A 21728-nucleotide genomic window follows, 5' to 3' on the forward strand; every position below is an offset into this window, starting at 1 on the left:
AGGTTGAGCTGGTTACTTTGCTGGATGACAACAGTTTGCACATGTGGACTCTAAGAGGACACAATGGACTTTCGGAACTTCTTGAAATAGGACGCTTCACGCTGACTGGACCACCTGGGTAAACCACATATTTCCACCTATCATTTTCCTTTCTCCACAGTAACCTTTTTGAGAAATGGCCTATTGGCCAGAGGGGCCAATGGTGTGATATGGCAGCCTCGCTTCTGTCAGTCTGCCCCAGGGCAGCTGTGGCTACAACTGTAGCTGCCTCCACCAGTGTGTGACTGAATAGTGGAATTGTAAAGCGCTTTGGGTGCCTAGAAAAGCGCTATATAAATGCAATCCATTATTATTATTATTGTTATTATTATTATTATTTGACTTGTTAAGTTAAGTAAAGCCAGATAAAGAAGAGATATGAATATGTAGAATTTGCTTAGTTGTACAGGTCACAGGACATCTACCCATGCCTTTGATCAAAAAGTTGCCAAGTGATGCCACTTTTCTCCTTCCTCCTCCTCCTCTCAGTGCCCCACCAAGCGTGACCAGAGTGACAGCAGTACTGGCCCACTCCTCAGGTGAGCTGCTGCTGTTGGGGACAGAAGGTGGACATGTATTTGTAGTTGAAGTTCCAGGATTCAGAGAGCTGGAAGAGAGGAACATCAGCCTTGACCAAATTGCCAGCAGGTAGGCAAATTAAAACACATGTTACAGACAGTTGCATACTATATGCTGCTAAGGACTATGACAGTTGTTAGTTTCTGCAGCATAGACATAAAAAAAAAAAAAAAGTGAAACTGCTAAAGTTACTAGAGGGAGTTTTTTCTGTTTGAAAGCACCTATTGTTGCGTTAGTTTTGTTGTTTTAAAATTTTGTTTTCTGCTAGGAACAAGAAATATCCTTCTCGTCACATAAAATATTGTATTTAGCTGCTGTTTGCACTTGTGGCTGAATGCTGGATAGAGCAGATTGTAGCTCAACTAGGGATGGGTATTGATAAGATTTTCACGATTCCGATTCCATTTTCGATTCTGTTTAACGATTCGATTCTTTATCGATTCTTTTTAAAAAAGGAGAACACTAAGGTCGATTAGCTCAGAACTTTGTTTTATATCTTCTCTTTGAACAAGATAGAAATTTAGGAGTAACATGGCCTTACAAACCCAACAGTGAGATCTTAAGAGATCCAGCCTACGGCTCTTCAATGGGGTGTCCCAGGGTCCCCGGGGGAAAAATGTAAAATAATAAAATAAATATTCTTCTGTAGCAATAACAAAGTATAACATAAATTATTCTGTAGCAATTACACAAGAATATCCAGTAATGTCCCTGCCTACAATTAAACACACTTACCGAAAATCGGGGGCATCTGCTGTGGCAAACGGGTGCAAACCTTTTACCACAAACTTAGTCACTGCTCGGTGACATTCGTCTATCCTGGCCTGAAAGGAGATTTTACCGGTAGACTGCAGCGAGAACTGCCAGCATCTGAGCCAGACTCTGTCTGTCTCTCTCATCATGGTCACTAAATGCACAGTAATGGCAGGTTTTGTAATAAGGCAGATCGCGCTAACATAATATGCACTGTTAGCTGATTATTTACCTGCCGCATTAACGGGAGAGGACGTGCAAACGTTACCGCTGCTGCTGGGTTGAGATTCACGAGTCCGGAGCGGAATTAAAAACACGACATTCATTTAAGGTCATCACGTGTTTTGTCAGCAAATGCTTTTGCATATTCGTAGTGTTTCCTCCCTTAAATGAAATATCTACTTTTCAAGTTTTGCAAGTTGCCCTGTTGTCATCCGTTCTCGTAAAGTATAACCAAACTTTTGAGCATTTGAGCCGCCGTGTTTCCTGCCCGGTAAATGAGGCTCCACAACGTGGTGACGTCATTCGGGGCGACTGGAATCGATAAGGGTATCGTTTGCAAAAATGGCAAACAATCCCAAGGAATTGAAACAGTGGGAGCTGGTTCTCAACAAGAACCGGTTTTCGATACCCATCCCTAAGCTCAACACTACAGTTTGTCTGGAAATTTACATTATTCTTTAGTAGGGCTGTGCGATATGACCAAAATCTCATATCCCGATATAAAACCTCTGTCGCCCCGTTTTACCGTCGTTGTTGCTAACGACAACCCATAAAAACAGGTGCTTGTCCGTCCGTAGTGTGGTTATATTAAATATAAGAGAAAGAGAAATGAATATAGCCACTACAGTGACCATCAAAACGATGAACAAATATTGCCGTAAACTGTTTATTTTGCGACACCACGAAACAAACGATAGCGTAAAATGAAACGACAGACGTTTTTATATCGTCATCCGATATATATCGTTATATCGAACAGCCCTATTCTTTAGTCACTTTCAGAGCATGTATTACAGTGGAAATGAGCACTCTGTACATTATAAATATCAGTCTGCTCACTTCAAGTGTTTAAAAAAGTGTTCCTGCTAAACTGCTGTCACACAGTATCAGTGTTGGGGAGTAACATTTTAAAAGTAACCTTCCCAACACTGCACAGTATAATAGAATATATTGCCTGTCATCCCCTGTGCATCAATAATAAGACTGATATTCTCTTGAACTATTTCCTCTGCTTGTTGTGTACAGCGTACCTGATGACTACATCGGTCGCAGAAATCTAGAACACGTTGAGGCCTTACAAGAGAACCCGGTCGATCCAGATCAGGTCATCATTGGCTATGGACGTGGCCTCATGGTCATCTGGGATTTGGAGAAAAAACTTGCCATCCAGCACATTCCTGCCACACAGGTACCTGTCATGTAACGTACGCCTGAACAGAACACCAGCTGCCAGTATATAAACTGACTGAATACTGTGTAATCTATCCATAGCAACTGGAGAGTGTGTGTTGGACTGAGGACGGAAAGTACATTCTGAGTTCACACAGCGATGGAAGCTATTGTCGATGGATGGTGGGGGGGCAGGACACGAACGAGGAAGAGAAATCAGACATTCCTTATGGTAAAGAGGAAGCTCTCCACTGTTTTATTAATCATAAAGTAAAAAGGTTTAGGCCTCATGGTTACTTGTGTTTTATAATTGCAGGACATTTTCCCTGCAAGGCCATTTCTAAAATAGTTCAGCTCCCTACAGAAGAAGGGTAAGATGACGTCATCCACCGGTGAAATAAATCTTTTTGTCAGCTTCCTTCAGTGAAAGTGATGTCGTCACCTTTCTAATATTTAACTTCTCAGATATGTTATGTGAGCCGCTGTTACACATTAATCACTGAACAAATGGAACTGAACTTGAACCTTGTGTGTACGTATGTTTGCGTGTTTGTGTAGGCCTCCATTCCTGCTGTTCAGTGGTGGTATGCCCAGGGCCAGTTATGGGGACAGACACTGTATTACAGTGATCCATGGTAAAAAACACGTGGCCTTGGACTTTACCTCCAGGATCATCGACTTCTTCGTCATTAGAGATGGACCGGAGCACACAGGCAGGCCACACACACCAACAAACTGGCAACAAAATTACAGCACATTTAAATATGGGACTCTTAAAGTATTTGACAGCATTGAAGATCTATGTTCCCCAGTCTCTGATGTTGTTAGGTCCTATAAAGAGTGCACAAACATACTAAATACACAGGGGAACACTGCTTCAGTGTTTAACTTACTTAGACTTTGTTACTTTGTTGCTGTGTAGAAGGACGCAGTTATAATAAGTGAACAAACATTAATGAATACAGTTTAAATGCCAAAACATATTAATCATGATATTGATGTTATTTGGGGGGAATACTCATAAACCAAATGTAGAAAAGACAAATGATGTCAAATCCCCCATTAGAAAAAAATAACACTCAATAACAGTCAAGAGTTTTTGGGCCTATCAGAAAGTGAATGACATCAGTTAATTGCTTTGAACCATGTAGTGCTATTTGTTATGTCACAATTGGCTAAAAAGTGATAACAAGTAACGGTAGGTGATGTAGTTAGTCAGGTAAAAGAATAAACGGCTTTATTTGAAATTAACTGAGCTGAACATGAGATGTGTCAGTCAGTAGGGTTGGAATTTTGCATATGAGCTAGCTTGGTGAGTTAAATATTTGGATAAAAACAACAAAACAGTTTTACAGCACATGATCCTCAGGAGCAGAGGAATCGCTCTTTCTGAGGGAACAAGTAGAGCGTACTCTTATACCAACCAATACTGTACCCAGGTGTTCCCAATCTCTGATCACCTGACCACACCACACACAGACAAAGGCTACGTTCACACTGCGGGCGAAAGCGCATCAAATCTGACTTTTTTGACCCTATGCGACCCATATCCATGTCATATGAATGCTTCCTGGCCATCCAGTGTAGATGTTAGTGAAACTGTTGGGAAGACAACATTGGAGGAACGTGAACATTTTATTTGTACTGTATAATCTGCAGATTCTGACAGAAATTTCCAACTATCTTTTGAACCACCGCTCCTCTCTAAAACAGCAATAAGGATCATTATTAGGCCATTTGTAAATAACAAAATAACTTTATAACTTAAAGCAAAATTGGGAAACGTAAAGTCCGAAACAAGTCTTTATATTAAGGCCATCGGTCAAACAATACTGTTGCTCTGGGTCTAAACAGCGCGTGTTGTGTGTGACGTCTTCTTTTGCGCATGCGGGCGCTTGAGGGTTCACACTAGAGCGCGTTTGCTGTCACATTTTATTTGTAGTGTGAACGAGCAGACCAAAACATCGGATTTGATCAAAAAATTGGAATTGAGCATCAAGACCTGCAGTGTGAACGTAGCCAAAGACAACTTGCCAGATAAGGCAAGGTTACCACAGTTTGAATTGACACGGGTTTGTGTAAATTTGAACATAACTCTCTTGTGTAATTGTAATTTATTCATCACAGCAGCCCAGAAAAATGAGAGCAGTTTTGACAAGAGACACAAGCGTATCCCAGATCTCAGTTTATTAGCTGCTGTGTATCTTCCTGCAGGAGAGCCCAGTGCCCTGGTTGTCCTGGTGGAGGAGGAGCTGGTAGTTATTGACTTGCAGACTGAGGGCTGGCCCATCATACAGACTCCTTACTTGGTCCCCCTTCATAGTTCAGCCATAACATGCTCACATCATGTCTCCACCATTCCCCTCAAACTGTGGGAGAGGATCTTCGCTGCTGGAAAGCATCAGAATGCACACTACTCAAAAAAGGTAAAAATCTTTGTAAATTGAAAATAATGTCCCGTCATATTTATATTTCTCTGACTGCATGACAGGTTTTCACTTTTTCTGTGAATCTGTAAAAACACAGGCTATACAGTCACCCCATTAAGTGCCAATATTATTACTGATGGGATATGTTACCACTGTATGAGACTCTAAAGAATCCCCTAAAAGGCTGTTCATCATAACTTGAATGGTGCATCTTGAATATAAGATGATGGTTGAGGACATCAAGTTTTCATACTGTTTTCTTACTAATTTTCTTTCTTCGTGTCAGCCGTGGCCAGTAACAGGAGGTCAGAACCTGGCCCCAGATCCTCCACAGAGAGATCTGCTCCTCACGGGGTTAGTACGGTTGCCTTCATTCACATTTATTGAAAGGTCTTTTTGAAGTTGTAAAAATTATTCTAACGCTGCTGTGTATATAGGCATGAGGATGGCACAGTTCGTTTCTGGGATGCATCAGGAGTCTGTCTCTATCCCATGTACAAGCTGAGCACAGCTGGAGTATTCCACACAGATGCTGACCCCAATGACAACATGAACCAAGGGACTGAAGGAGAATGGCCTCCATTTAGAAAGGTATGTTTTTCTAATCTAATCTATAGAAAAGAACATTTTCATTTATATTTTAAGGTGAATATAAAGAAATGTCACGACACTGGGACTTATTTTAAGTATTATTCAGGTATTCTATCACAAATTCCATCAATTAGTTGAGTAATCGAATAATGAGCAATGATAAATATTCAAATAGAAAAAACACAGGTCTTTCCAAATGAGCTGCTCGTTGGTTAGCATTTTATAAATGGCAAGGTTTCCAAGTTTGACCGCATATAACATTTCTCAACAAAACTAGAACTAGAATATTAGAATTCGTGTGTGTGTGTGTGTGTGTGTGTGTGTGTGTGTGTGTGTGTGTGTGTGTGTGTGTGTGTGTGTGTGTGTGTGTGTGTGTGTGTGTGTGTAATTTTTTTTTTTTTTTTTTTTTTTTTAAAGAAAAAGTGTTCTTAAATGCAAAAAAATTATCAATGGGCAATTTTGAATCACTAAAATCAGAATACTTTAATAATTCCTGAGTAAACTATGTATACATAACCCCACTAAGTGCATGTCTTTGGGCTGTGGGAGGAGCGCACTCCACACAGTAAGCTTCTGGCCAGATGGTTATTTAGAACCCAGGACGTGCTTGCTCTGAGGCAACCATGCTAATGAATTTATAATTAATCTTAATTAGCATTAAAATTAACATAATCTTTTACAAGTACTAACCAAGCCCAGCTTGTGGGGATAGGTTAATTGGATAATCCAAATTGCCACTAGGTGTGCATGTGCGAGTGAATGTGAGTGTGAATGGTTGTCTGTCCCTGTGTGTTAGCCCTGCGACAGACTGGCGACCTGTCCAGGGTGTACCCTGCCTCTCGCCCTATGACAGCTGGGATAGGCTCCAGCGCCCCCCGCGACCCTGAAAAGGATAAGCGGAAGCGAATGGATGGATGGATGAACAATCTTTTTACATTATTTTACTTTAAATTAACAGCAGTTATTTATTTTAAGATTTATGTAAAAGAGGAATGTTAATCAAGGTCTTGCATAGCAGCATATTAGGCAAAGCTGGAAGTAAGGCAAGGCAAGGCAAGTTTATTTGTATAGCACAATTCAACAACAAGGTGATTCAAAGTGCTTTACAGATACATTAGAAACAAGAACAAATAAAAAGCATGATTTAAAATTGAATAAAACAAGCAAATAAACTAACTAACTAATTAACAAACAAACAAACAAACAACAGTATATAAAATCAAAACAGATAAAATCAGAACAGTAGATAAAATCAGTAGTTAAATGTAAGTTTTGAAATTTAAGCTTAAAAGTGTGGATTTGGTGCTTTATTCAAATGCAGCTGAGAACAGGTGAGTCTTCAACCTGGATTTAAATAAACTGAGTGTTTCAGCTGATCTGAGGCTTTCTGGGAGTTTGTTCCAGATATAAGGAGCATAAAAGCTGAATGCAGCTTCTCCGTGTCTGGTTCTGACTCTGGGAACTGATAAAAGACCGGATCCAGATGACCTGAGGGATCTGAAAGGTTCATACTGGGTCAGGAGGTCATTGATGTATTTTGGTCCTAAACCATTCAGAGCTTTATAGACCAGCATCAGAACTTTAAAGTCTATCCTCTGACGGACAGGCAGCCAGTGTAAAGACCTCAGAGCTGGACTGATGTGGTCCACTTTTTTGGTCTTAGTGAGGACTCGAGCAGCAGAGTTCTGAATGAGCTGTAGTTGTCTCACTGATTTTTTAGGTAGACCTGTAAAGATGCTGTTACAGTAATCAAGCCTACTAAAGATGAATGCATGGACTAGTTTTTCCAGGTCCTGTTGAGACATCAGATCTTTTATCCTTGATATATTCTTGAGGTGATAGTAAGCTGACTTTGTTATTGTCTTAATGTGTTTTTCTAAGTTTAGGTCTGCATCCATCACTACACCCAAATTTCTCGCCTGGTTTGTGGTTTTTAGATGTATAGATTGAAGTTCTCTGGTGACCTGTAATCGTTTTTCTTTGGCGCCAAAGACTATTACCTCAGTTTTGTTTTTGTTTAGCTGGAGAAAATTGTGGCACAACCAGTCATTGATTTCCTCAATGCATTTACCAAGAGCCTGTACAGGGCCTCGGTCTCCTGGTGACATTGTGATATATATTTGTGTGTCATCTGCATAGCTGTGGTAGTTTATTTTGTTGTTGTTTATAATCTGTGCCAGTGGGAGCATGTAGATGTTAAACAGAAGGGGTCCCAAGATGGAACCTTGGGGAACTCCACATGTGATACTTGTCTGCTCAGATGTGAAGTTACCTATTGATACAAAGTATTTCCTGTTTTCTACGTATGTTTTGAAGTAGAGGTGTTACTCTAAATTTCACCCTTGTCATGTTTCTGTTTAGGTTGGCTGTTTTGACCCCTACAGTGATGACCCAAGGCTCGGCATCCAGAAGATCCATCTCTGCAAATATAGTGGTTATCTGACTGTAGCTGGCACTGCGGGACAGGTGACTATTGAGAATTTTACAACAGACCTATGTCATGTTGGGCTAAGTCATATCTCTGATGTAGAGTAAGTTAAGCACTTAACTTACATCAGTAAGGTAAACTCTTACTTGTCAAGTTAGAGTTAAGTTTTAAGAATTATACTTTGCTAGTAAGTCAGTATATATGATAAAGCCTGCTCTTGACCTTTGACCTTCTGTAGAAGTTTGAGAGAAAGATTAGATTTTTCTGTTGATTCTTACGCCTTCTTGCATATGTAGGCGTAGTAGAGCTTAAGAAGTCAGTTTTTTCACGCTCAGTGTTGAATTTATTTATATTCATAAACACTCTTTTCCCTCAACCAAAGCATCATGCTGCCACCACCATGCTTCAGTGCAGGGATTGTAATGGCTAGTTTCCTCCAGGCATAGTGCTTTGGCTTACAGGCTAAAAAGTTCAATCTTTCTCTTATAAGACCAGAGAATTTTGAGTCCTTTAGGTGCTTTTTGGCAAACTCCAGGTTGGCTGTCATGCTGTGTCATTTGTATCCAGTAAGACTCCCCCATGCTACACAAGCCTACCTTGGAATATATGCAAGAGAAGTGTAACTAAAGCTATACCGGCAGTGTTGAGGAACCAGAAGACAAGAAGGCATAAGTGCACAAGGTATGAGAATATGGGGTTGTTGGAATGCTACTACCAAGGAATCCCAGTGGAAGGGGTTACAGGAAGTGGATGTGGGACCTATGGAATCACACCCAACATCTAGACTAACAGCAAAACAACTAGTAGCTCAGTGTTCAAATAGCTGGAAGAAACTACTCACAACTAGAGATCAACGAGGTACAACACAAATGCTATGCCAAGGGTTGGCCAAAACGTCATTTCAAGGGGGGTGATGTCACCAGGTCCAAGTACAACTTATCATACAATTGTGTGTGTGATAGGATCATGGCTGAACTGGAAAACTGGACCCTCTTTGGCTGATTAACTAAGAGTGCATAAAGTACCTCTTGAAGTTCTACAAGAAGATGTGAATGCAATATTACAGACAATCCTTATTGTCTAAGTTTGAAGGATAAAGACTGTCCGCAGACCGAGTGGGGTGTGTGTGTGTGTGTGTGTGTGTAGGCCTACGTTGATATCACATTATTGTGATTATTCCCACTGTTATTTTGACTTTGCAGATCCTAATGTTGGAGTTGAATGACGAGGCAGCAGAGCAAACCGTGGAGGCTAAAGTTGTGGATTTGCTGCAAGGTCAAGAAGGATTTCGATGGAAGGTAAAGAACAGAACTGATTACTCGCTATGTTTGTTTATGTTTTTACAGTGACATGCAGCAGCTGTAGACATTATGAAGGACGGATCTGGCCACTGTAACGTGACCCGTATGTTTTAGGTCTCCAACAGAGTTTTCATTCTCTACAGATGCCTCCCCCAAAAAGTGTTTTTGCAGTCTGGCACAAAAATGATTGAATGAAAAATTTAATTAATGCAACTTTGCAACCAAGCTAAGTAGCATTAATAACTAAGAAATCCACCCTCTTGTCTAAATAAGGTCAGTTGTACTTCCAGAAATAAGCAGCAGCCAAAACTCAAAAGTTGAGACTTTGCAGAATCCAGAAACATATACAGCATACAAAAATAGGTGATCTAAAAAGGCTTTAAATGCTGCATTTACAATAATAACTAGCTTACTATGTGTGCTCTGAAGGCTATCATAAAACCTTTCTATTGTTACACCGTCAACTACATATTCCAGCATTTGATAGTCGTCTTCCTTCACAGGGCCACACTCAGCTGGATATCCAGGAAGACCCTGTGATGTTTCCTGCAGGCTTCCAGCCCTTTGCTGTTGTCCAGTGCCAGCCCCCAGCTGTGGTCACTGCTCTCACACTGCACTCAGAGTGGAAGCTGATAGCCTTTGGCACCAGTCATGGGTTTGGGTTATATGACTACCAACAGAAGAACAGTGTCCTGATCAAGTAAGGAGAAGCATTAAGAAAGATGTGAAACATGTGTCTGTACTGTGTTTACAGCTTCCAGGAAATCTGTTTCATGTTAGTGGATGTGTTTTAGCCATCATTTTCTTTCGTAGTACAAAGAAGCAAGTTGGATGTAACCAAGCTTTCAAACTTGCAAAATTTAAAACTGATACAACCATTCGTTTACTACTGGGTAGAAAATTCAATTCAGTTCAGTTCAATTTTATTTATATAGCGTCAAATCACAACAGTCGCCTCAAGGCTGTATATTGTAAGGTAGACCCTACAATAACACATACAGAGAAAAAAAAATCATTTATTGTCTTCTGGAAACGCCACACACCCAGATGGTGGATTCAAACCTTCCTGCTGCGAGGCAACAGTGCCAACCACTACCTGACAAAACCTGATCCAAAACAAATCTAAACCATAATGGCTATCATAATAACAGTTACGCAAACAAACTCAAGACAGTCCATGACAGCGACACACACCTGCCCTCTGTGGCTCTCAGCAGGTCACTCTGACCTGCAGACTCATGCAGCTGGCCTTAGTACTATCTACCACCCACTCCTGAGACTGCATCAGCCCAGATACCACCCAGTGATCCATCAGTTATCACTCATGCATCAGGCCCAGGTCCCAGCTGTCATCCATCATGTTCAAAGGAAATCTTCAGTTTTAACACAGTACAAGTGATATAGGGATATAATATTTACCTAGGTGGATATTCCAACCTAATATATCAGTCACTCATGCTCAAGTCACCGTACATGTTATGAGAAAAACTGTAGCCTTGTTGTGTCTTTGTTTGTTACATTTTAGGAGTAAGCAAAGTATTTGTGCAGCTGTCTGCATATCATATGTGCTCATATTGTGTTTTCAAACTTTTAGGTGCACACTAAACCCCAGCGATCAGCTGGCCATGGAGGGTCCTCTGTCCAGAGTGAAGAGCATAAAGAAATCCCTGCGACAATCCTTTAGACGAATCAGACGTAGCAGAGTCTCTCTAAGAAAACAACATGTTAACACTGCTACTAAGGTAGAATCATAAAAAGGACTCTGCTATCTGTTCCGTGTTTCTCCGTTGTCGCATGTGTTATATATATTGATATCTGCCTAAGCAGCTCCAAGAGGCAAATGCTCGTCTGGAGGCTGAATTGGCAGAGATGGAGCTGGCTCCCGTCCAGAGGAAAATTGAAGCTCGCTCTTCAGACGACTCTTTCACTGGCCTAGTACGGACGCTCTACTTTGCTGACACCTTCCTCTCTGACAGTGAGTTGGCGTGTTAAACGTGTACTATAGTACGTAAACAGCACTTGCTACAGAAATGAATAGTGGGCAGAACTTTGGGTTGTTTCCATTTCCTTACGTTTCTCCTCATTTTCTTGTAGGTTCACATAACACACCCTCCCTATGGGCAGGGACCAATGGTGGCTGTGTGTTTGCCTACATGCTTCGCCTTCCTTCTGTCGAGCATAGAGCAGATGAGCCTGTCACAGCTCAACTATGTAGGTTTAACATTGTGGTGGCCTGATCTCTCAGCTCTGCCCTCCTCTTGTAAAGTTGTCTCTGATTTGCGTCCTTTATTTTCAGCCAAGGAGATTCAGCTGATGCACCGCGCTCCTGTTGTTGGTATTGTGGTGTTAGATGGACATGGGGCTCCTCTCCCTGAGCCCCTGGAGGTGGCTCACGACCTGGCTCGCGCACCTGATATGCAGGGCTCACACCACCTCCTGGTCGTGTCTGAGGAACAGTTTAAGGTTAGACTTGGAGCACTAGGGTTGCAGTGGGTCATTAAGATGTCTTAAAAAGTTAATATCAAAGAAAAGGTGGTCTTAAAATGTCTTGTTTCTTGTAAATTTTTCTAAAAGTATTATGTTTTCAGGTAGTATTTTTAAAGACCTGTAGATTACAGCCCTCAAAAATAACAATTAAATCAGTTACTATTGGTTCATGTCACTTGTTGAGCATTGTTGTGTCTTAGCTTGTTCTATGCTCTAAAGAGAATGCCATTTATGTGGTCTAGGCTCACAATTTTTAATATCGGTACAATTACTGTTATTTATTGAGGTGTAGGATAGAAATATTCAATCCTCTTAAAATTTTGTAAACTCTATTCCAATGCATTTGTTTTGTGTGTTCAGGTTTTCACGCTGCCAAAAGTTAGTGCTAAGATGAAATTAAAGCTGACTGCTGTTGATGGCTCTCGAGTGCGACGGGTAGGCATGGCCTGGTTTGGCAGCAGTCGGACAGAGGACTATGGTGAAAGCGGCTTGTTGGTCCTGACTAATCAGGGCGATGTTCACGTGGTGTCACTGCCACACGTCAAGATGCAGGTACATTACCCCTGCATCCGCCGAGAGGACGTCAGTGGAATCGCTTCTTGTGTTTTCACCAAGCACGGCCAAGGTATAGAGACACCTGCGCACACGTTTCTTCCTCTGTTTTACTGGGGCTCTAATAGGGCTGAACGATTATGGAAAATAATCTAATTGCGATTTTTTTGCCCCAATATTGCGATTGCGATGCGATACGCGATTATTTTTTAAGGTCTTTGTCTTCTGTATTATTAAACAAAGACAAGCAATACATCATATAGTATGGCCAATACTATATTACATTAATTTTAAACTGTTCTTTCCTGGAAGACAGACCTCTGTTATGATGACATGAGGTGATGCATGAATTGATGACTGACATTTTTATTTAACTTCTTCAATCACAACAGTATATTTGAACATACACAATAGTTTATTTTTAGCTTACAAACATCTGAGCATAAAGTGCTGACAAGGAACCCTGGTGTAAACATTAAAATGAAAGTCAGTACAATGTGCAGATTGCAGAAATATACATAAAAAAAATCAGTGGCTTTACCACACTCAGTTTTTCGACATCTGTGAACTACTAGACAGTCATTCAATTAAAAAATAATATTAAATAAATAAAACTAATAAATAAAAAATACACACATCTTACTGATCTCTGCAGTCAGTAACATTACACATAAAGTGCAAACATAATAGCAATTGTATAAACACACACACACAAACACGCCTTTAAAGTTTAAAGGCGTGAAATTGGACGGTCTAGTTCTGATTAGCGTCACCGCTGTCTCGGTGGAGTTTAATAAACTCGGCCGTCTGCTTCTTGCTATCTAAAATATAACCAGACACTGGTGTAAATTCTCGACTGTCTCATACTTCTGTTTAATAAGTTTTCTGTTTGACGTTTAGTCAGCTGTGTGAAAACCAAGGAGGAACCCACCCGGGGGATTAATAAAGTTTTATTTTATCTAATCTAATAACTTTAATCTCAGCCAAACCGATTTACTCACGAACAAACAAAACACTGAAAAAAGCCCAACAATAACATTTTTAGGTTGTCTAAGTGACTTATATATTACGTTTAACCCGAGCAGCGAAACTCCGCGGTGATCTGAAAATGATGTGCCGGGAGTTGTGCCGTTCTCGGCCGCATCAGTAACCCTCGAGCTCCCGGCTAGCTGTCGAGCTGGTGGGTAGCAGACGCCTCTGAAAACGTCGAAGCACTTTTGCAAATATGGGATATCTTGATAAACCGAGCAGATATTTGATGTTTACACAACTACTTTCTCGCCTGAAAATATGTTAAAAGTTTATTTTGTGACCCAGAAAGATTAGTATGAGTAATTTTAAAACTTAGTAGCGGCCGCCATTGCTGGAAACTGGAGTTTGGCTGGGCCGCGCTATGAATTCTGGGATATGGTAGTAATTTGGACAGCCTTATAATCGCAGTATAATCGCAGCCTTTGCGGTTAGAAAATTGCACTTGATCATGTCGCGATATTATCGCAAATGCGATATATCGTTCAGCCCTAGGCTCTAAATACATTCTCTTTAGAATACAACATCAACAATACAGATGTGTCTCTAGCTCGACCTTCTAGAAGCAGTTTTCAGAAGTCATGTATGTCTTTGTTCTAGCCTAAAGTCTTTAGCCCTAATAGCCATTTGAAGAGATGGGGATCAGTAACAAGTTGCTGACTTTCCACAAAGAGCTAAAGAAACATGTGACAGTCAGAGAATTCAGAGTTAAAATATGTGTTAGTGTTTTGCAACAGCAATTTCTAAAGCAGCTTTTAAAAAAAATTTAGACACACGCTTCAAAATAACTGCCCAAATAAGGAATGTGAGGTGTTTCAAGATGCCTGTACAACAAGACCTGATTTTAGAACGACTTTGATTTCGCTCGCAGAAAAAGTACTGGCTTCATGGTGCTAAACTGGGGTTACAATTTGTATATTTTGTGATTTGTGTTAGTACATGCCGACAGACTTGTATTGTGGGATAAATTAATCAGATTAAAAGATCCATTTACTGTCAGATTATTATGAAAACTGGATTGTTTCGTTTGTATGTTTGTTGGTTTTAAATGGAAAGAACCCTCATGCCGCTTACATCCATGCTGTTCAGTAACTGCTGCCACGAGTTTTTAGAAGTGAGATTTTCTTCCTAAAATGTGATTTTTATCATGTTTTTTTGTTGCTGTTGTTGTTCAATGGACAGTCATTTTGCCAGTGCACTTATCTACATTCATAGGTCCCCCCACCCCCACCCCGCTTGCCACTTTCACTAAGCTCCTGTGTGCTGTTGTTCTCCCTCAGGCTTCTACCTGATCTCCCCGTCTGAGTTTGAAAGATTCTCTTTGTCGACCCGCTGTGTTGTGGAGCCTCGTTGTCTGGTGGAGGCTCCACTTCATTCTGGCTGCTCCAACCAACACCAGTCACAGCCAGATGGAGCTTCATCTACTCATAGGTACTCATAGGTTTCCTTGTTTTCATCATGTTGGTGTTTGCTGAATACAAAAGTTTGCTGTAGGGCAATTTAAGCCAGGTTGTTAGATGATGCTGGTAGTTACAACTTCCATGTTAAATGGGAGTAAAATCATTGTAACAATGCCAAATAGTATATAAAAGAGAGTGAAAGATTGTAAAGACTGACCCTGGTGAAGAAATAATAAACATTAGATAGAAATCTCACTGATGTGTGCAGAGTGTGTAGATAGAAAGAAAAGTAAAAATGAAGTTAGCTAAAAAAGGTAGACGCAAGACTGATATTGTGTAACACAGAAGTGCAAATTGCATTTATAAAAAAGAGGAAAAGACACAGCGGTCTGGTCTGGTGGATTTGATGGCCGTCAAAGTGGCTGTCTGACGTTCTGATCCCTGGTTGGTGAAACTCACTCTTGGGACATAGAATGTCCAAAATAATGCGTGAGGCTGAGAGATGCCGACAGTCCTGACTCAGGCGTGCCTCAGCACCTGGAAAAGTAAAACCGCTCAACTAAAGCGCATAGTTGAGTGGTTGCCTCCACCAGTGTGTGAATGTGAGAGTGAATGAATAGTGGGATTGTAAAGTGCTTTGGGTGCCTTGAAAAGTGCTATATAAATCCAATCCATTATTATTATTATTATTATTATTATAACATATTTTGCCTCCTCCTCCCAATGTATAAATCACTAGCTCCAATATAGTCAGTTATGCTGTTTTTGTCTTTTATTTTCTCTTAATGTTTATAAGTGACATCAACCTTCCAGTGACTGTAGATCGAAATCAGCCAGTATGGCTATATCAGCAAAATGTACTCATTTTACTTCCAGTTCATTGTCCCCTTTTAACGAATATTTTAACAGGATATTAATATTACATGTTTTACATATTACAATAATTGATATGTTTTGACATCCCTAAGAATGAGCTGTCATTACTTTCTGTCTTCTCTGTCCTTTCAGAGCCAAACATGATGGTGAGGATGCAGGTAAAACAATTAAAAACAAATAATATCATTGTAAGTAAATGTGCATGTGCCACATGAGTGTGTGTTCTGTGTTCTGTGGTGTTTTATAATTCTGTGCTATGCTAAATGTGCTGTCTGTTTTTACACGTACCTTGTCTATGGCTGACTGTGTTGACATGCCATCTATTGCAGAAAATGCAGCTAAACATGTTATGGAGCATGCTTTGCTGAATGATGAGAGTGAGTACAAAGGCAGGAGAATATCCTGAAATATAGACCTGGAATAGCATGTCCCTCAGACATTGTAGTTGTTCAAAGGAAATCTGGCTTCAGTTGTAATTGAATTATACGCTACCTTTTTGAGCTGGTCCTGCAGCCTCTTACTCACATTGTCATTTGAAACATCCAAATTACATGTCTCAGAACCATATATAAGCACATGACTGATACAACTTCATTTTTTCCCCAGTGAGCTGGCTTGTTGTGACTGAGCTAACGCTCAAAGTCATGACAAAGTGTGGTGTTGTTAAAAGCAATAGTTGGTTACAGTTGTTTTTTTGTGTTTTGTTTTTTTCTTTTCAGAAGTACTTCAGGAGATCCAGAAGTCACTAGAAGGAGATCAAATGCAAGTATCACAAACACATTCTTTGTAGTTGTACAAAAATTACACAAGGAAAAAAAAGATGTTGTGCCATTCTCAGGCTGGAAAAATGACTGCAGTGTGCAGCTAGATCTGCTTGTAAGAAGTGTTTGCAGCGTGCACCTCCGGGGGGGGGGGGAAATGTACTGAGCAACTTCAGTCTGTGTTGTTACTGTGATGCTGGTGTTAATCCCAGAACTCTGAATCCATTAATATTTTTCCCAATTAACCTTTAAAAGTAAACTGACGTAATTCTTTGGCTTAAAAAGCTACCAACATTTTTTTCTTGCAGATTTTCACTTGATATGTTACGAGAAAATTGAACTCATTCAACCCAGAAATTCTTCTAACATTTCTCCAATATTAACGACAAACATCACACTGTGCATTTTGACCATACATCTTTACTTCAATCTCAATCATCCAAATCATTTTTGAAAGTCTTGTGGTTTATTTAAATATAACCTTGCAAATCTAAGGCACGGTTCTATGTTCCTTATAGCGAGAAGAGGCTTTTGCCTAGTAAGCCTTGCAAACAAGCTGTACTTGCTCAGTCTTTTTCTAATTGTATCATAAACTTTTAAAATGCTGAGATTATAGCTCTTGGGTTTTTAAAGGTGAACTTGAAGTTGGACAATTGTAACCAATCGTGTTAATGGATTCTGTTTTCTGTTTGTCAAAGGTCATTCCTGGAGAATAATGTGAAAAGTGCTGTAGCGTGAGGAGCCTATCTCAACAGCTGAGGTGAGACTTTGTAGCACTTTCTTTCCTACAAATGCAAAACATGCAATCAATTTTTGAATCCACATCTGTCGGTTCATGGTGTTTTTGTGCTATATCTTTACAGAGAACCGACATGTTGATATGTCTAAAATGGACCTAAGCAACAGATCTTGCCTCCATTTTAGCTGACACTACTGACACCTGACCCCTCTCCTCAAAGACTTACCCATCCCGCCATTTACTGATGCTGCGCTCATACTGGCCCCTTCATAGAGACACCAATAGGCTCTTGTCAGAAGTGCTTTCTGAACATCTAGGGCTTTGGCTCAGTAATGGTGCAAAGAATGTGAAGGAAGTGACACCACATGTGCCTAAGGACCATACACTGCTGCCATAGCATGGCCACACCCATTTAAACCCAAAGCTGGATGAGGCACATTACTGGCGTGTGACCGGATCCCTTCAAATCAGCCTTCTACATCTGACATGGAAGCTACTGAGCTGTTTTGTTTGGTATAAAACTGTTTGTTTAAATTCACTTGATGTTCTAATGGCCTTTATCACTACCAGCATCACCATCTAGTCACTGTACTCTGCTGTATATCTTACTGGCCTTCATCTCCTCATAGAGACATGAAGAAGAAATTTGGGGGATGATTTTAAATAACATTGATAAATATTTTGTGTAGTTTAGATTTGTGATTTGTTGTAGGAAAGCCCATTTCTACCTGCAAAAACATGTTGTGTCCAAAATTATAAAGTGTTAAATTAACAAGTTGCTGTAACAAAAACTTGACAAATTCTTGAGACACTGAAACGCAGAGGAAACGCGCGTTTCAGTCTGAATTAGGTGACACTATTTTAATTCGTTTGGGGTTCTTTGTTGGTTTTGTTTGTTTATACAACATTGATGTAACACAAATCATGCGTTTTCACTTCATGCATAGTCTTTATATTTTTTCATGTCTTAACTTTTTAAATTTATATCGACAAAGTTGGCATGATTTTAACTTTTAGTGGGGTTTTTTTTATGTTAATGAGCTTCCATGCTATTCAGAAAATCAGTGGAACATGTTCAGTAATGCCTGAGATGATTGATGTGTGTGCGTGTGTTATTTTGACTTATCATTTAATTAGCATTACACATTCTTTACACCACGCATAGGTACTGATGCACTACTGCAATTTTTGTGCATGTTCTGATTTTAATATTTTGCTTTTGCAGGTAATAAATACTGTAATTTAGGAATGTAATTATAAACTATTGTGCTGAAATATTTTTAATATATAAATGACTCTTTACCTGTGGATCTGTTGTAACTGGGGTTGGCTGCTATTTAGATCACACAAGGAAATATTTTGGTACTATCTCTCACAATGCTGGGTGTTTTAGCATCAGTCTAGAATCTATTTTTGTAGTGAAAGAACGCTAATTTTTTTTAAATAACTTTACACTACAGTTTTCTAGGATAAAATTGTTTTTTCAAAGAATGACTGTCTGGCTCTTTTTTTTCTGCACAGTATCTCCATTTTTTTTTTTTTTTTAACATAGCACAAAATGACTATGCTGCAATGCAATACTTGATTGTGAGTGTCCCCAAGTCTTCAAGTCTATGTGTGCTTGGTTCAGAGACCACATGTCAACTCAGAACCCATTATTTGACCCTCATGAACTGCCAAAGCTCAGTACTCCTTTTTGGTATCGTTTCCTCTAAAAAGCCTAGCTACAGTGTTATGTACTTGCAGAGCATAACTATCTCTGGTAAAATCTATACAATAAAGGAGGAATCAGCTGTCCTGCGTGATCCAAGTGTTGATAATAATAAAAACTTTATCTATAAAGCACTTTCAAACAAAGTGCTGAACAAGTATTTGAAGATAAAAATATATATATACAAATAATAAAAACAATACAGTTTAAAAACTGATAAAGCAAAAGGGAAAAGCAATAAGAACCAGGAAAAACTTGAGGCATAGAATTAATACATGTAGGACAGGGGGAACAAGTTTAACACTTGGATTTGAAAACCACAAAGCATGCCTGCCTAATATCTTGAGCGAGGTTGTTCCACAAAAAAAAAAAAAAAAAAGCAGGCTCCCTAGTAGTTTTTCTTCTGGTTTTAGGAACCTTTAGAAGGCCAGTATCCTGAGATCGGAGAGCACAGGATGGAACATAGAGGTACAAAAGGTCAGAGAGATATGAAGGCGCCAAACCATTTAATACCTTGTAGGTGAGCAACAGGACCTTAGAATCTGCTTAAATCTGGCAAGGCAACCAGTGAAGAGATTTCAGTACTGGATAATGTGCTCAAAATTCCCAGTTTTGGTTAAAATGTGAGCATCTGCATTTTGTACCATCTGTAAACCTCTAAAACTTTTCTTCCGTAACCCAGTAGGGAGAGCATTACAGTAATCAAGCACAAAGGCACAAATTCATGGACAACAATCTCTGCACTGCCAAGTGATAAAACTTGTCTGATTTATTCCTTAGGTGATAAAAGACAGTCTTTGTTGTCTCTTTTACATGAGACTTGAAGGAGAGCTCTACCAAGCCACACGCCCAAGTTTTTTACCTTTAAATTTTAAACTGCTGGCTAAGGGTAAACATAAATTCAGTAAAATTATCATTCACATCGGCAGTAATGACACCTGGTTATGTCAATCGAAGGTCACTGAAATTATTACTGAATTGGTGCTTAACTTTGCCAAAACAATGTCGTACTCTGTAGTTTGTTTAGCCGCATGTCCTCCTTAAATTGCTGGCTGTCTAAGTGGTGTCCCCAAAACGATGTGGGCTTTATAGATACTTGAGAAACTTTCTGGAGGAAACCTGGTTTTGTTAGGAGACACGGCATGCATCCCACTTTGGATGGAGCAGCTCTCATTTCTAGAAATCTGGCCAAATTTATTAAAGCCCCCAAAACGTGACTATCCAGAGTTGGGACCAGGAAGCAGAGTTTCAGTCTTACACGCCTCTCTGCAGCTTCACACCTCCTGTTATCCCCTCAAAACCCCATCCACTTAGAAACTGTCAGCTCCCAAACAGACTTAACTTAAATGTGAAACCAGCAAAATACGACTTAAACATTAAAAAAAATCACAAACCTGGTTACAGCAGGATCATTATGTTAGCTTAAATGAATCAACATCCCCGAGTCATACTAACTATCAGAATCGTTGAAGCACAGGCTGAGGGGTGGTTTGGCAGTGGTTTGAACTCACCTCTCTGACATCGCTCACAGAGTAGTCTCTCACATTCAATTGTACATTTCTGAAGCCCCTGGAACCCCCCACTTGTTGTAGGTCAAGCAAGCTGGTTATGGGTCCACATTTACTGGACCCATAATAGCATCTTAGGTTGGAACAATTTCTGTCACCAGCACTGTTTAAAATCGTGTTTGTCTCCTTCAGCCATCTGACACCTCGGATCTGTCTTCAGGTATTGCTGTTTATAATTACTTAGTATTCAGAAAAGGCTCTCTCTCCCACCTCATTGTCCCTACGATTGTGCAGTAGATTTGCTTTCAGGTGCTTCGCTTACTCAGTGATCACTGATCAGGATTCTCCAGTGTGACAACCAAGACCAAGGTATCGGTCCACCTAACCATCTTTTTGTACCTTCCAAGTAATACACGGTGCCCAGACCACCAGGTATACCTGCCACCCTGGTAAGAACTGCACCATCTCTTTTCTCCAGTGCCTGTTCTGGTCCCATCTTTAAGGATGTCAAAGACTACCTGTCTCCATGTCCTGCCTGCATGTCCTGAACACCACTTGAAGTGTGTGTAAGACAGGTAGAGGGAGGAAGTACTGGTCAGCCCGAGTTTCCCTCTGATCCCTCCCTTTCCTCTGATATGTCGGGTTTAGAAAAGTAAGTAAGTAATCACAGCAGTTGTAGGCTTGGGTTCAGTCTCTGGCTGGGGTCTGGAGCAACCCTGGAAGAAACCCTGCTTCCTCATGGAAGTCTAAGAAGATTGGACAAGGACTGCAAGTCACCTCATCCTTAGTCTATAGCCAAGGAGGATGCTGACTGACATCACCAGGTTGCTGGTCCAGGGCCTGGTCCAGCAAGAAGGAGAACAACTAGTCTGAGGTGATGGAGACTCCTGGTGTTTGGCTCCTGCATATATACATTATTCATTTCTTGGGTGCTGCTACAGATTCCCAGTAGCTTGTCAGTATTGTTTGGCTGATCAACTGAAATGCAGACTGCAGCATTGCCAGCCCCCCTCTGTTTTAAGTAAGAGTCATTGTGTCCCATCAGCTGTTCAATTTAATATTAAATTTAATTGTGCGATTATATACATTACAATACAAACCTTACACTATTAATAAAAGGCCAACATTTTGCATTTAAGTAATCATTTTACCT

General features: G+C 40.2%; 1 protein-coding gene across 3 annotated transcripts in view; it reads left to right on the plus strand.

Moving 5' to 3' along the window:
- Nucleotides 1-19063, plus strand: part of LOC146663022 (LLGL scribble cell polarity complex component 2-like) — a 50273-nt gene extending 31210 nt beyond the window's left edge. The window contains exons 5-27 of one of the 3 annotated variants that reach the window (XM_085415603.1): nucleotides 3-118; nucleotides 529-687; nucleotides 2620-2782; nucleotides 2866-2995; nucleotides 3080-3134; nucleotides 3322-3476; nucleotides 4978-5189; nucleotides 5479-5546; nucleotides 5630-5783; nucleotides 8145-8249; nucleotides 9414-9509; nucleotides 10016-10212; nucleotides 11107-11254; nucleotides 11340-11487; nucleotides 11607-11723; nucleotides 11809-11975; nucleotides 12360-12624; nucleotides 14861-15011; nucleotides 15989-16014; nucleotides 16186-16233; nucleotides 16576-16618; nucleotides 17316-17377; nucleotides 17481-19062. In XM_085415603.1, the coding sequence (XP_085271729.1) occupies nucleotides 3-118; nucleotides 529-687; nucleotides 2620-2782; nucleotides 2866-2995; nucleotides 3080-3134; nucleotides 3322-3476; nucleotides 4978-5189; nucleotides 5479-5546; nucleotides 5630-5783; nucleotides 8145-8249; nucleotides 9414-9509; nucleotides 10016-10212; nucleotides 11107-11254; nucleotides 11340-11487; nucleotides 11607-11723; nucleotides 11809-11975; nucleotides 12360-12624; nucleotides 14861-15011; nucleotides 15989-16014; nucleotides 16186-16233; nucleotides 16576-16618; nucleotides 17316-17355 (2763 nt within the window). In that variant the 3' untranslated portion in view covers nucleotides 17356-17377; nucleotides 17481-19062. Of the gene's footprint in view, nucleotides 1-2; nucleotides 119-528; nucleotides 688-2619; nucleotides 2783-2865; nucleotides 2996-3079; nucleotides 3135-3321; nucleotides 3477-4977; nucleotides 5190-5478; nucleotides 5547-5629; nucleotides 5784-8144; nucleotides 8250-9413; nucleotides 9510-10015; nucleotides 10213-11106; nucleotides 11255-11339; nucleotides 11488-11606; nucleotides 11724-11808; nucleotides 11976-12359; nucleotides 12625-14860; nucleotides 15012-15988; nucleotides 16015-16185; nucleotides 16234-16575; nucleotides 16619-17315; nucleotides 17378-17480 lie in introns of all 3 variants that reach the window. The other 2 variants (XM_085415605.1, XM_085415604.1) reach the window with 2 other exon arrangements.
- Nucleotides 19064-21728: the final 2665 nt, after the last annotated feature.

The sequence above is a fragment of the Rhamphochromis longiceps genome, linkage group LG8, assembly GCF_057381845.1.
Source record: "Rhamphochromis longiceps isolate RC_006_pf linkage group LG8, R_longiceps_female_GT1.1, whole genome shotgun sequence".
NCBI classification, from domain to species: domain Eukaryota; kingdom Metazoa; phylum Chordata; class Actinopteri; order Cichliformes; family Cichlidae; genus Rhamphochromis; species Rhamphochromis longiceps.